This window comes from Saccopteryx leptura, chromosome 4 (assembly GCF_036850995.1).
Source record: "Saccopteryx leptura isolate mSacLep1 chromosome 4, mSacLep1_pri_phased_curated, whole genome shotgun sequence".
Taxonomy (NCBI): domain Eukaryota; kingdom Metazoa; phylum Chordata; class Mammalia; order Chiroptera; family Emballonuridae; genus Saccopteryx; species Saccopteryx leptura.
In genome coordinates this window covers 27,601,786-27,615,265 of record NC_089506.1, presented here as the reverse complement: position 1 = coordinate 27,615,265, position 13,480 = coordinate 27,601,786, and the positions used below count along the sequence as shown (strand labels likewise).

Genomic DNA, 13,480 nt, shown 5'->3' with positions numbered 1-13,480 from the left:
CATGAAAAGTTAAATATAAGAGAAAGAGAAAAAGAAAAATATATGTTCAAAACAATGTACGTGTTAGGGATAGAGAGAATGTTGTTCTTATTTGAGTAATCTACACCCATGAAATAAGGTATTTCTAAGAAAGAAAGGTCAGGGTCAGCTGCAATGGCGCAGGGAGAAGTCAAAGGCTGGCCAGGTAAACAGACCCTCCAAGATGGCATAAAGTACAGATAGATGGAGGGGTCACGGACATTCCAAGCAAGGAGAAATGAGGAGGGCAGATAGGGCCATAAGCAACACAATCAGACAGCAGTGCTTGGGAAGAAAGAAGGTGGAGTGTGTGAAGCTGACCTAGAAGAGTATAGAGAACAAGTAGAGGGGAGGCAAGCCCAGCAACCAGGCAACCTGAGCAATCTACCTGCTTTGCAAAGGGTGCAGTAGTTCCTTTTCATCTGTGGGACATACGTTCCAAGGCCCTCAGTGACGCCTAAAACCACAAACAGTTCCAAACTTTATAGATACTGATTTTTCCTATACATACATACTGATAGTTTAATTTACAAACTGTCAGAGTAAGAGATTAACCGTATTGAAGAAGAAAATAGAACAATTATGACAATGTACTGTAATAAAGTTATGTAAGGTCATCCCTCTCTCTCTCTCAAAATACCTTATTGTAATGTACTTACCCTTCTTGTGATGGAGTGAGAGGACACAATGCTGACCTGGTGAGATGAAGTGAGGTTCTTAGACTGCTATACAATTTTAAATGTAAAAATTGTTTATCTCAGTTCTGGCCTGTTGACTAAGCAGTAGAGCATTGGCCCAGTGTGTGGAAGTCCTGGGTTCAACTTCTGGTCAGGACCCATTGGAGAAGTGACCATCTGCTCTCCACTCCTCCCCCTCCTCTCTCACACTCTCTCTCTTCACCTCCCACAGCCATGGCTTGAATGGTTTGAGCAAGTTGGCCCCCGGTGCTGAGGATGGCTCCATGGCCTTACCTCAGGTGCTGAAGTAGCTCAGTTGCCAAGCAATGGGGCAGTGGCTCCAGATGAGCAGAGCATCGCCCTCTAGGGGGCTTGCTGGGTGGATCCCGATTGGGAAACATGTGGGAGTCTGTCTCTCTGCCTCCCCACCTCTCACTTAATTTTAAAAAAATATTGTTTATCTCTGGAATTTATCATTTAATATTTTCAAACCCTGGCTGATTGTACAGGTAACTGAAACCATGAAAAGTAAACAATAGGTGTGAGGGAGAAGCTACCGCAATCCTCTCTTGTGTGTTTTACCCCCTCCAGGAATATAGAACAGAAAGAAAAAGGAAAATAAATACAAATCAGGAACTTTTAGATGTTTTCTGTCCTTTTCTTCCCCAGTAAGAAAATAAAGCTTCTCAGATAAGGATGTGGTAAAAGTCGGCACATTAATAAAATTTACTTAAGAACCAGTATTAATGATGATGGTATTTGGGCTGTAGACATTCACTTTTTAAATAACTTATATTAACCTCATTTCCGATCTCCCTTATGATAGCAATTTTTTTTTCAGAAATGTTTTTAGAGAAGTAATTTACTGGCACTTAATTACTAGTATTTAAGCAATTCAACATTCTCTTTTCTTAAGAGTTCATTAGGTTTCTATTACAATATTATACATTCTAATCAAATGTGGCTTTCTGCAAAGGTCCTCATTGTCAGTCTCCTCAAGGCAAAGTTTATCTGGACTATTAGACATTCTCTCGGCTTTGGCTGCACCAAATTAGATTAATTATTTATACCTGAGGTCCACTGCTTCAAAACTTGGGCACCTCACTTAACATTTCTCTAGTGAATTATTAAGATTCTTATTTTTTAAATAAAACCTTCATTTCATAGTCTGTTTGATTGAGGTTAAACACAATAGTCTAATGATTCTTATATTAAATAGTTCAATGTCATAAGATTCTCTCCCGGGTTTTATGCCAATGAACACATTGGAAACAAATGAACCTTTTTCATCAAGAATACCCTCACAGGAAAGAAGGGCAAAGACTATCTGACCTGGAAATTGTCTGGCACCAGTGTGGGAAGAAGTATTACAATAAGTCATAGATAGTATGCAAATTGTTCTGTTTATATATCAGGAATAAATTAGAGAGATGAAAAGGGCCTTAGGTGCTCTCTAATCTCCTTCCTTATTGTACAGATAAACAGATCAATATCCCACAAATGGCCTTTAGCTCATCGTGACTTGCTTTGTTCCAATGGCCAGTGGTCACAGGCATCTTGAAGTAGTAAGGCATGGCACAGGCACTGTAATGGGCAGGATACTTCCCTGCACACAACATACCAGTCCGGCTTATTGATGCAGAAAAGGACTTGATTAAAAAGTCGTGCCCCAAACCTCCAGGAGGAAGCCTAAAGGGCCAGGCCTGGCTTCCAAGCAGCCAGAAACAACATCCAACAACACTATAGAGAAGGGAACAGTCGCTTGGCAACACCCTTGCAATTCAAGGCACACAACATGGCTCACAACCATGAGACTTGGGAGAGATGCCCATTCTTCCCACTGCCACCAAGAGCTGGCATCTCTACTACCACCTTCTCTAGAGAAAGGTTTCCATACCACCAACTTCTATGGCTCTCTTCTCCACCTTGTTTTGTGCAGGAACACCTAACTAGGAAGGCCTAACCGCAAAGAAAACGAGAAAAGCGTTTTCTGGCTTTTACCTTAAGAGGCAAGGTTTACAAAATTACCCACACATCAGAAATCATGACAAATGTCCACCAAGTCTATCAAGATTAATAGAGCTTCATAAAAAAACCTTGGATTCCCACAAGAGCATCTGAAAGGGAAATAGTATCTTTCCTCTAAATTCTGCACTTCCCCTCCCCCCTTCCCCTATAATTTGGCTTCTAACATTCGTATAATCCTGGCACACTGTATGTACAAAACCAAAAACAAACTCTTCCATTCCACTTCTGGAACCTCCCTCCTTGTTATATGGCATTCTGACCTGGCGATCCCTCAATGACAAAACTTGTGGTGGCCAACAGAAAGACAGGAACCATCTCCTTACCCATCCTGCACTTACTGAGGCCCATGACCTTCCCGAGTTTTCTAATTCCAGCACTGCCTTGACTCTTTGGTGACATAAAAAAAAGAACAGTGCTTGACATGCAGTGGCTCAAGGCTAGAATGTGTCTTAGCTTTGGGGCCTTCATTCTCAAAGACTCTGGATTATTTTGAGAAGGCTGTTTACTTCGATGTGAGCAGAATTAGCCATAGACCCTAAGCCTTTATGGCAAGTTTTATTGTCCGAGGCAAATATAACCTGTTAAGATTTATAGGCTTTATTAACTGCAATAACCATTTTACAGCCAACATCAGTAAATCAGGGTTTATTGAGAACTCTACAATTTTAATCTGTGGAAAACCATTAAAACGTCGGGTTTTCATTGGACATCATTTCTAACTTTATGAAAGATAGATTTTCCATTTAATTGGGGAATATAAACTAGTGCAATGTGAGATAATGAATTGTTTTGAAAAGAGCAAATTGGTTTGGGTTTTCGCTAAACAAGTGTCAAACATTCAAGTCGCTATATTTATCAATAGTTAGAAGTGCTCCAAGGTCAAGGTTAGAAGTAACTGTATTGGCAAATGCACTGTAATGTAACTAGCTATAGGATGAGCTCGTGGAGTTTAGAGAAGCTTGAATTATCCATTCACATGTCAGGTATTCTTGGAAAAGTATGTGTCTAAATGAGTCTGGTGAGAATCTTCAAGTTCACATATCATTTTTCAAAAAGTGTGTTTTCTAACAATACTTCCTTTCCTAAGATTCTTCAATGGGTAAGGTGAGAAAACATTGATAGTCACCAGCTTCTGTCAATAACTATTTTCTCCATATGCTAAATTATAAGAGAGGTAGGCAGGAAGCTTTTTGATTAGTGCCTTTGTCCTTTGATGAACTTGAAGGGTAAGAACAGAGGGTACAGGCTAGAGAGGCAGTGAGCATGATGTCTTCACAGCACCCTATTTCTTCATGGGGCTGAACACATATTAGATATTGCAAGAGTTTCCATTTTAATCTGGTTCCCAACCATAATAGAGCCCTAAATCTTTCTTTAATAATCAAAGGTTCACAACGCTTTAGAAAAGGAGGAAGAACAGATATCATAATAATCTCTACTTTTTATAGTATTAGAAACTGTGCTAAATGTTTTGCACCTTCTTGAGATTGTTTTTCCTTTCGATTCACACCAATTGTACAAGAGAAGTATTGTTGACATTTTCAGATGAGGAATCTGAGGTTCAGGGTGACTAGTAAACTGCGAGAGGTCATAGGATTTCTAAGTGCTAGTCAGGGTTTGACTCTGAATGTTTGACTCCAAATTTCTTCCTTACCCCCCATTGTGCCACATTAATAACCCTCAGTTCCATTTCTACAATTTCTCTACCCCACTGATGTATATCAGGAAAGAGAACTCTGTCTTATACATTAGTATACACTTATCGGAATATATCTGTGGCCCTTCATGCCAATGAACTAGGTCAAGGACAGCCAAATGTAGAAAAATTGTGATGATGTAGAAATTGGCCTCAGTCCTCTCATCTTCCCCTTTATATGCCCCCCTTTCTTCTCCTCCATGGTCTCCTCTCTATAACTAAACAGCCTACCCTTCCATCTCCTAGGATAGCATCAAAGCCAGGCTCCTGGCCCTGAGGACCACAGAGGCTCCACCGATGTCCTGCTGCAGGCTCCCTCTCTGGTCTCAACTCCCAAAGCCTCTACTCTCAGTGCTCCGTTCTGGGTGTTATCATACGATTATCTACTTCCAATAAAGAAACAGAGTTTACAGCAGATTGACAATTAGCATATTAATGAGAAGAGATTTCAATCCAAAAATCTCGGTTTCTAAGGGTAGGCTGTGAGGCATTATAGCAAACATAAATGCTATCACTGGCCCTGGGGCTCCCAAGCTTCAAAAAGGCTTGAGGAAACTAAGTAAACCCACAGTCTCATTAAAAATGAACAAAAACTCTTAGAGAAAGGAATGATTTGAGCTTTAGGGTTAGATTGGCTTCCGGGTGATCCGAGAGCTTGAACAAGTTCCTGTAAGATGAGCCTAAAAACACAGATAACTGTCTAGAATCTCATAACAGTTTTTTTGCACATAAAATTAAATAACATACAGAAACCACTAAACACAGTGCCTGGGACACGGGGCAGTCCATACGTGGCAGCTCTCTCTATTCTTATACAATCTACCTTCTCTGCTTATGTAGATGAGTTGGTAGTCAAGAAAGTTCTATCTTACAGCGAGAAGGCAATTGTATGTAGCCTTGTGAAAGAAAATAAGACATGGACCTTCCCCCAACGTGCCTTTCAATATGCCAAGTAAGCGACCTCCTGTGTCACTGCAGGAGACAGCCAACTGCCCTGCCAGCCACAAACCTTGCCAGAGATGACCCCCCAGGAGGTGGGGCAGAAAGGAAACCAGGCAGTGCAGTGGAGAGGGTGGGACATGCCTGCTCAGGGAAGACAACTAATAATAGTTCACGGGGACAATTACATAACTGATTCGTTTCCAAGCACAATTCCTAATGACTGTCATAATACCTAAGAGTCATTAACTGTAGGGTTCTCACATGGCTGTGAAGACACTAAGCACAAAAATACACTTTTCAAGAGAACTAAAGACCACATGACAGGCATTGGTAGACATCTCTCTCCCGGCAGACCTCGACTGTGGAAGGTGATGGATATTGTCACTGTCCTTCCCTATCCTCCTCTTCTCCCGGCTTTCTGCTCTCACTCCGCCTTCCCTTCTGCAACGACACAGAAGCCGGTGGTGATAACGACTCTGAAGCTATTGCTGAAACTAAAGGAGCTGTAAACACTGGTGCATAGATATAGGTAGTTCCAACTCCTAAATAAGTGAAATTCCAAAAGAACTCAAGTGTTTGGAACTGGGAAGCTTGCCTGCATTAAGACGATGCTATAAATGCTTGTTAGGGCCTCACAATAGCTCATTCCACACTGTTGCTGAAACAATATCACTGTCCATCTGCAATATAAAATGTACAGAACAAAGCTTTTAGCCCCCTCTCGGCTCGGAATTTAACCACACTCCCGCACCAGTTGCTCCTCAGAATGGCCCTCTTTAATTTTAGCCAGCCTGCCTCTCAAATTGACTCCTGAAATGTATACGTGAATAAAATGAAAGAACAATATGATGTCAGCAACGAGGTGAACAATGCCCCCTCCAACTTCACATCCACGTGGAATCTGTGCATGTCACCTTATTTGGAAAAAAAGTCTTTGCAGATGGACTGTGACCCAAATACTAACATGTGGCCATACTGGATTAGGGTTGGCCCTAACCCAACGACTTGCATCCTTATAAGAAGAGAGAAATTCAGACATGCAAAGGGAAGCATACTCTGTGAATACAGAGGTAGAGGCTGGAGGGATGTGTCTACAAGCCAAGGGACGCCACACACTGCCGAGACTATTGGAAACCAGGAGGGAAGCATAGAGAAACCGTCTTCCAGAGCCTGTACGGAGAACTCATCCTGCCTTCAACCTGGTGTCTGACTTCTGGTATCCATACTGTGAGGGAATCCATCTCTTATTGCTTTAAGCTATCTAGTTTGTAGTCATTTATCACAGCAGCCGCAGAAAACGAGTAAGAAAGTGAATACCTACTGCTTGCAAATTTGGCAAGAGGGCAGGTGTCAGAGAGAAAATCTACTTCCTTTCAGGTACGTCTGTATTGCGTTCCCTCTCCCCAGTTCAACAACTCTCCCAAATGTGTTCCCCTGACACGTGTTTGTGTGGCCACTGGAAGTTTTTCACATCCTGTTCTGCTCCTGTGGTTATAACGGAAAAGCACCATCAGAAATAAATGAAGGTGGAAAATGAGTTGAGTGGCCAGGCAGAACTAATTTGCCTTCAAAAACAGGGCTCAGAAAGGTGGAGGAATGTGCAAAGAGCCGCCGCTTCCAAGCTTTAACCCAAGGTCTGCCTTGCAAGCAGCTGAACAGATAGAAATGCTGCTTGTTTCCTAGTGGTGAGTTAGCGCACATCCCCACGGCAACCTCCTCTATCAACCACGGCTCTGGGGACCTGGACGTCCTGTAATTCAGAAATCCCCTGATGTCTCTAGAAAGCTCCTTCAGTGTGTGTGTGTGTGTGTGTGTGTGTGTGTGTGTGTGTGTGTGTGTGTGTGTGTAGGGGTGTGGGCATGGGTATGTTATACCTGCATGCACACTCATGGAGGCCCTCACACACCATGGAATACTTTCCCTATTATCTTATCAGGCTGCACATCCTTTCTACTTCTTTCCTTTTCCTCTCTTTCACTTATTTTTTTAAATTATTTCTTCAAGGAGCAGGTGGAGAATGTTTTACTCCCTGGCTAGTACCAGAAGCCCTGGAATGGAAGAACAACAATACAACAGAAGTCTAATGGATTTCACAGCTTTTTTTCTGGGGAAGGCCCCGGTACAACCTCAAATATGCATCAGTTTAGAAAACAAGCTTTCATTCAAAGTCAACAAATAAATATGGATATAAGAAGCAGTATTTTATTTTCTGGGGATACAGTGATAAAAAAAAATAAAAAAAAATGTCCCTCACAAAGCTTAAATTCTAGTGGAGTAGACAGAAAATAAAGTAAATATAGTAGGGATGTTTTTGATAAGGGCTAAGGAAAAAATATAAAGCAGAGAAGAGAGATTGAAAGTATATGTAGGGGGTGGGTTAGTGACACCTTCAATAAAATATCCAGAGCAGGTGACATTTGAACAAGCCCAAAAGGAGAGATGCAGTAATTTAATAGCTAAAGAAAAACGTTCTAGCAGATGTGTGCAAAGGCCCTGAGGTAGAAGTGTGGCTGGGGAAGCAATCCTTGAGGAAGAGTGACAAGGCTAGGGTGGCTATAGGAAGGTACGACGCAGAGCAGCAAAAGTTGAGGTCAGAGGTACCACCAGGCCAGACAATGTTGGGCCACATAAGTACCAAAAGAACAGGTACCTTTATTTTGAGTGCTCTGAGGAACTTCTTAAAGATTCTAAACACAGCCCTTAAGTGGCTGCAAGACCTTTGTTAGGTCACTGAGCTGAGCATCAGTTTTCTTGCCTTTACAAAGCAAAGGCTGTGCCAGTTAACTATCACAGTTCTATACAAATTGATGAGTAGACACTTGAGAATGCCAGGTTCCCACAGGCAGGGAGCTAATGAAAACATGGCCTTCCTCCCTGTTTCTCTCCTCTCATCTGCTGCCAAAGTTGACGGTCACTACCTCCAACTTGGAAGGAAGCCTGGCTGTACCCACAGCCATGTGACACAGTGAGACATCTTTATGAATGAAATAATAGTAAGTGGGGATACTGATGGATGGGAAGACACTGTCGTGAGCTGCTGATACTGAAATCAGGCTCCCAGGCCTGCTCTGGGTGTCCTCAAGGAGGCCGATGTGTTACCTGTGCCCTCAGCCGTGGGTCCTGTCACCCTGCTCCGGAAACTAGGACACACGCTGGAATGAACAAGGTGGCAACAACAACAGCAAAAAATCAAACATCCTTTGGGTTCACATTCAATAATAAATCTTAAAAAATGAGCACTTTCCTTTCTAATGATCTTATATCATGCATGGAATGTTCACTTTAATTTTCAAGTTCGTTTACTTTATTTCTGTGAACCGCCTGAACTCTGAAGAGTGTCCGCCAGGCACGCCTTCTGCCAGAATACACCTGTGTCTCTCCATCCTTCTTCATTGCTTCTCCTCCTTGTCTGTTCGGCCATGAAATCCCACAACAACTTCAGCTAAAACATGAAGTACAGGCTCCTGTTGTTTTCTCTTGTTTGCTATTTTTTTAAAATACTCTTCATCTCCGTGAATAAACCGTAGCTCTAAGGACAATTTCCTAGCTTCCCAGAGAAAAGCCACACTATGCAATGCTCAACTCAGGCTTCTGTTCTACTGAGCCTTCCTGTACTTCCGAGTCACCCCGCTCCGCCAAGACGGCCTTACTAACTGCATCGCTAGCCTATCAAAACATCTTTTCCTCATGACTGGAAGATTTAGGGAGTCTTCCCTATGACCACAGTGTCCTGTTACTGACAATGATATCCTAGTGATATAGCAGAGTGCTAGAAAACATGCAGAAAATAAAAATGACAGTGACTCTAGATTCCAGAAGCCTCACTGTGAAGAAAGAGTAACAGATTGTAGACCGTGGCTTCATCATCTTCTACGCCACGTCAGCACACTGTCTAAAACAGAATCAACTCCCGCCAAATGTTCCATTAGCAAATGAAGACCGAGCGAATGCAAGCGCCAGTAAACCTTGACGCTACAGGCTGGGCTCCTGGCCTGGGCACTGGCATGACCTTGCTTGCTAGAGCACCCACTGACCCCCTAGGCCACGCCCACATCAGAGTGCCCCAGGTGACTGACTGAAGACACAGAGAGTGCCACCTACATGGCCTGAGGTCACCAAAAGCAAGAACAGACCAAATCCTCGCAGGGCTGCCTGCTAAGAGCTCAGCCTTAGCAAGAAAATAGATGAGAGACAATGATTTCCTCTTTCAGCTTATTTCCTTCACAACTCCTTCACCATCTTTATCATTTGTGTCCAGACAGCAAGAACAGCAGACACAGGCTCATTACTTCCCAGGTGTGACCACACAGGACCCACCCTCCCTCTTGGGAACAGGCCTGGTCCCAGGTGTCCCTCTCACCTCAGCAGCAGGGACTCCCTCCGGTGGCCGGCAGTGCAGCACGATCATACCTTCGATGGGGACTTCCCTTCCCTGCGGATCTTGTTCAAAGTTCTTCCGTAAATCTGCAAAGAAGTTTGAGACATGTGACACTCAGCTCTAGGGCCAGAATCATTCCCATTGGCTCCAAATACAACAAAATGATGAGCCTACTGACCTGTCATGACCTAGTTACAGACACACTTGTTTCAGAGCTTCTGGAATGAGAGAATCATTTTCCTAAACAGGCACAAGCACATTTGCAATAAACCTTAACAAAACTGTTCCTAATGCTTGATACTGGGAGAAGGATAAAGGATTTACTGGGGAGCAGAGAAAACAAAACTCATCATTTCATGAGACTTTGCCAGCATTATCTGCTTAGCAACTGATGAAACACTTGGCCTAATAAATTGCCAGCCAACACTATTATGCAGCTGAGACGTGTGTGATTTTTTTTTTATTAGCTAAGGAAAACATTATTAATCTGTCACCTCTGCCATTCCCTTAACCCTCTAGGGGGCTGTAGAAGATGATAACAGAGGGAGATTACCTATTAGTCTTTTATTTGTAGCCAGGGAGAAGGGGTCACATGGAACCACAACAAAATCTAATCTATCCAACCAAACCCATAATTAAAAAATGCAATGCCCTCCATTCAAACACAAAAGCTGGGCATCTGTGTCACGCCCTTCATGGAAGGCTTGAGGCACCTTGCAAACAAGCTGCACGATTAACCTTTTACACATGGAAGGCAGGTGCGGGGAGAGGTTAATTGGCTTGGCCAGTGGTCACAGACAGCGTCAGTGCCAGCGATGGGGGAAATTCACCAAGCTCCCAGACATCCAGTCTGTCTGCAGGCCAGCAAAGCTTCCTTAGGAGAGAGGATGCTTGGGCAGTTCCGAAAGAGCTGCATTTGCATGGCTTTCCACTTGAGCACACGCTTCATTAACAGCAGCGGAAGCTGACCTTTGCTGCCTTGGAGGTGTCATGACAACCCTTTGATAATTTTACAGCTCCAGCTAAATTCCTGCGGTGGCTCGGAAGCCTGGGACAGCTAGTGAAGCAAAGACGGTGTTACAAGTCCTCCTCAATGTAAACGATCCCCCCTCCCACTCTGACAATGTGTTTTTCTTCAATTGAGTATCTCAAATTACAGGCTGCGGATTTATTGATTTAATTTTCTCCAGTGCTTACAATAACATGAAATATGTTCCCTGTAAAGAGCAGAACTCCAGAATCAGTTACATCTTTATAAATTTTATAAATACATTAAACTTGCTTTTAGCAAGTCAAAAACACTCCATGAATAACAAGCACAGCAATCCAAGTATTCACTTTCTTTTGAATTTCACTCTTAATGTTTTCCCTCCCAGAGGCAGCTGATGTCTTCTGTCAGCGGTGCTATATATTCAGAGATCTTCTTGAGCACTTGTGAGGCAGAAGATTCTGGAAAGACTGGTGGTGCAGGCAGATGGCAGGATCTGTCCTCTCACTGCTCTGCTGTCCTTAAACTAAAGCCAGCTTCCTTCTGCTGGAGACCTGTATATTGTCACAGCACGTAGGATTCAGAGTTTCTGACTCCAAGTAGGACCTAGGTGACTTAACTGATAACAAGGCTGTGAATAGGGAACTGCGGGTAAACCCGGAATAAAAGAATCTCATGTTTCCTACACAATCTTACCACTGATTCTCCTTTGCTCCCCCAACAAGAGACCTTTGAGTCCAAAATCCCAATTATTTATCAGGACTGTATCAAAATTCGTCTGTCATAGAGTGTGAGTGACCAACACGAGACATCAGTTTGCTAATGGAAAGGATTGTGTTTTTGTGGCAAATTTTTTGGGTGTGTTTTGCCATTGTTTTTCTCTTCCCTGAGTGCTTTGGTTTTTTTTTGTTTGTTTTTTTGTTTTTTTAAAGAAAGTCTGGCTCAGGGGTGCTAAATAAAGACTGCAGGTTGACAACACCAAATAATCTGTGTTCAACCAAATGAAGCACAGGAAACCAGCCGGTCGATAGATGGATAATTAAATATGTATATAACAAAGGAAAACCCTGTGTTAGCACTGGGAGATAAGAAGGAAAGTGCATTCGCTATAAACAAGGAGCTTTGAGAGATCTCTAGTAGGTCTCATACAGCCAGGATCAGTGGGAAGAAAGGGCCCACCTGACCTCTTGCTCTTCCCAACTGACATTAAAAAGCACAGGAAGAGCTCCAACAAGGAGCATGCTGACTCAGGTGACCAACTTTTTTACAATGAAAAAAAGGACAAAAATAAATTGAAGAAAACAATATCGTAAATAAATGAAACATTTTATTCATTGCAACAATAATACACTATAATATGATAAATGCATAATGAAAACATTTGTAATATTTTATGTTGTAATTATGCTTACATGCCTATGAATTTTTAATAATACTTGTAAGAAAAAAGTACTCATTTAGATACAAATACGTCACATCACATGCAATGGATCGGCTCTGCATCGATTGAATACAGACATTTACAGATTAGTCTTCCAATATCAAAAAGGAGGACATGTAGGAGGACACTTTTCAAGGGAGGACGGAACTTACAAAAGAAGAGCTGTCCTCCCTATGGGAGGACGGTTGGTCACTGTAATACTGATGTCTCTCAAGGTGAGACACAAAGATTAAAGACAATGGAGTAGGGGGCCAGGGTACAACAGGGGTGCCATATCTAGATTCAATTTCTAAAAAGCAGTCGTTCATGCAGCAGATACCACACCAAGTGAGAATCCCATGTGTCACCCTGCCCTGCCCTGCACCTAACACTGGTAGAAAGGGCAGTGACATTTCTGACTCCCAAAGAAGGTAAACATCCCAGACAAATTTCAGCTGGCTACTGAATATAATAAAAATTATGAAAATAAACTCTTAGACTGAGAGGTAAATGAATGCTTCCAATTCTACTTCTGATTCTCACCAGAGATGACTCAACCTAATTGGTTTCTAAAATTGGCAAACTAAAGCTTTTATCACCTATGTCAGTTCCAAGGCATAAAAGATTTAGATAGGGACCTATACAACTTATAATAACAGGGAAAACATCCCCACCCACACGAATTATGACACAATGAAGGAGACAAATCATTGAACTGAAATGAAATGGCTTCCTCTTAAGATGAGAAACAAGAGGCATTTTTAGATAACTTGTAATTTAAGTTCTTTAAAGTCAAAAGGAAATAACAACTGAGAGTCTAGAGTAGGGAGTTATAAATAGAGTAATATCTGAGAGCAAGGAAGCTGCCGCTTCACAGGGGAAAAAAAACATCCCAAACTGCTAAATTAGTAATCTGTCTATGATAGAGATGGTAAACGAATGCTGAGCATTGCAGAAAACCAAACTAATGAAAAAGAAGACAGGGTTATCAACCAGGATCCAGGCTGGAAAGCAAACCATACGCATACCCGTTGTCTTAACAGAAATTATTAATGTAAAGAATTGGAAAAATAAAAAGTCAGAAAGGGAAGAGCTAAAAGCAGGTCCCACCCTAAGACAGGAGGATGGAGGTACAAAAGGGAGACCTTGGGGTTACAGAACTTCAGAGCTTAGAGAGAGAGCAAATGTCCAGGGAGAAGACACTGGGTATTGGTGCTGGTGCCTCAGAACTTAAAACGCCAAGACCCAGACCTCTGAAGACTGGTGCTGGCATCTCTAGGGGGCATAATTAAGTTGGCTCTGGAAGCATAGGGAAAAAATAAGCAGGAAATAA

At 42.4% G+C, this 13,480-nt stretch overlaps 1 protein-coding gene across 6 annotated transcripts in view; it reads right to left on the bottom strand.

Annotated features, from left to right (window-relative positions):
* UNC5D (unc-5 netrin receptor D) overlaps positions 1–13,480 on the bottom strand; it is a 524,296-nt gene that overhangs the window by 173,457 nt on the left and 337,359 nt on the right. For all 6 annotated transcript variants that reach the window (XM_066380315.1, XM_066380316.1, XM_066380317.1 and 3 more), the window contains exon 4: positions 9,722–9,825. In XM_066380315.1, coding sequence (XP_066236412.1) covers positions 9,722–9,825 — 104 coding nt within the window. The remainder of the gene's footprint in view (positions 1–9,721; positions 9,826–13,480) is intronic.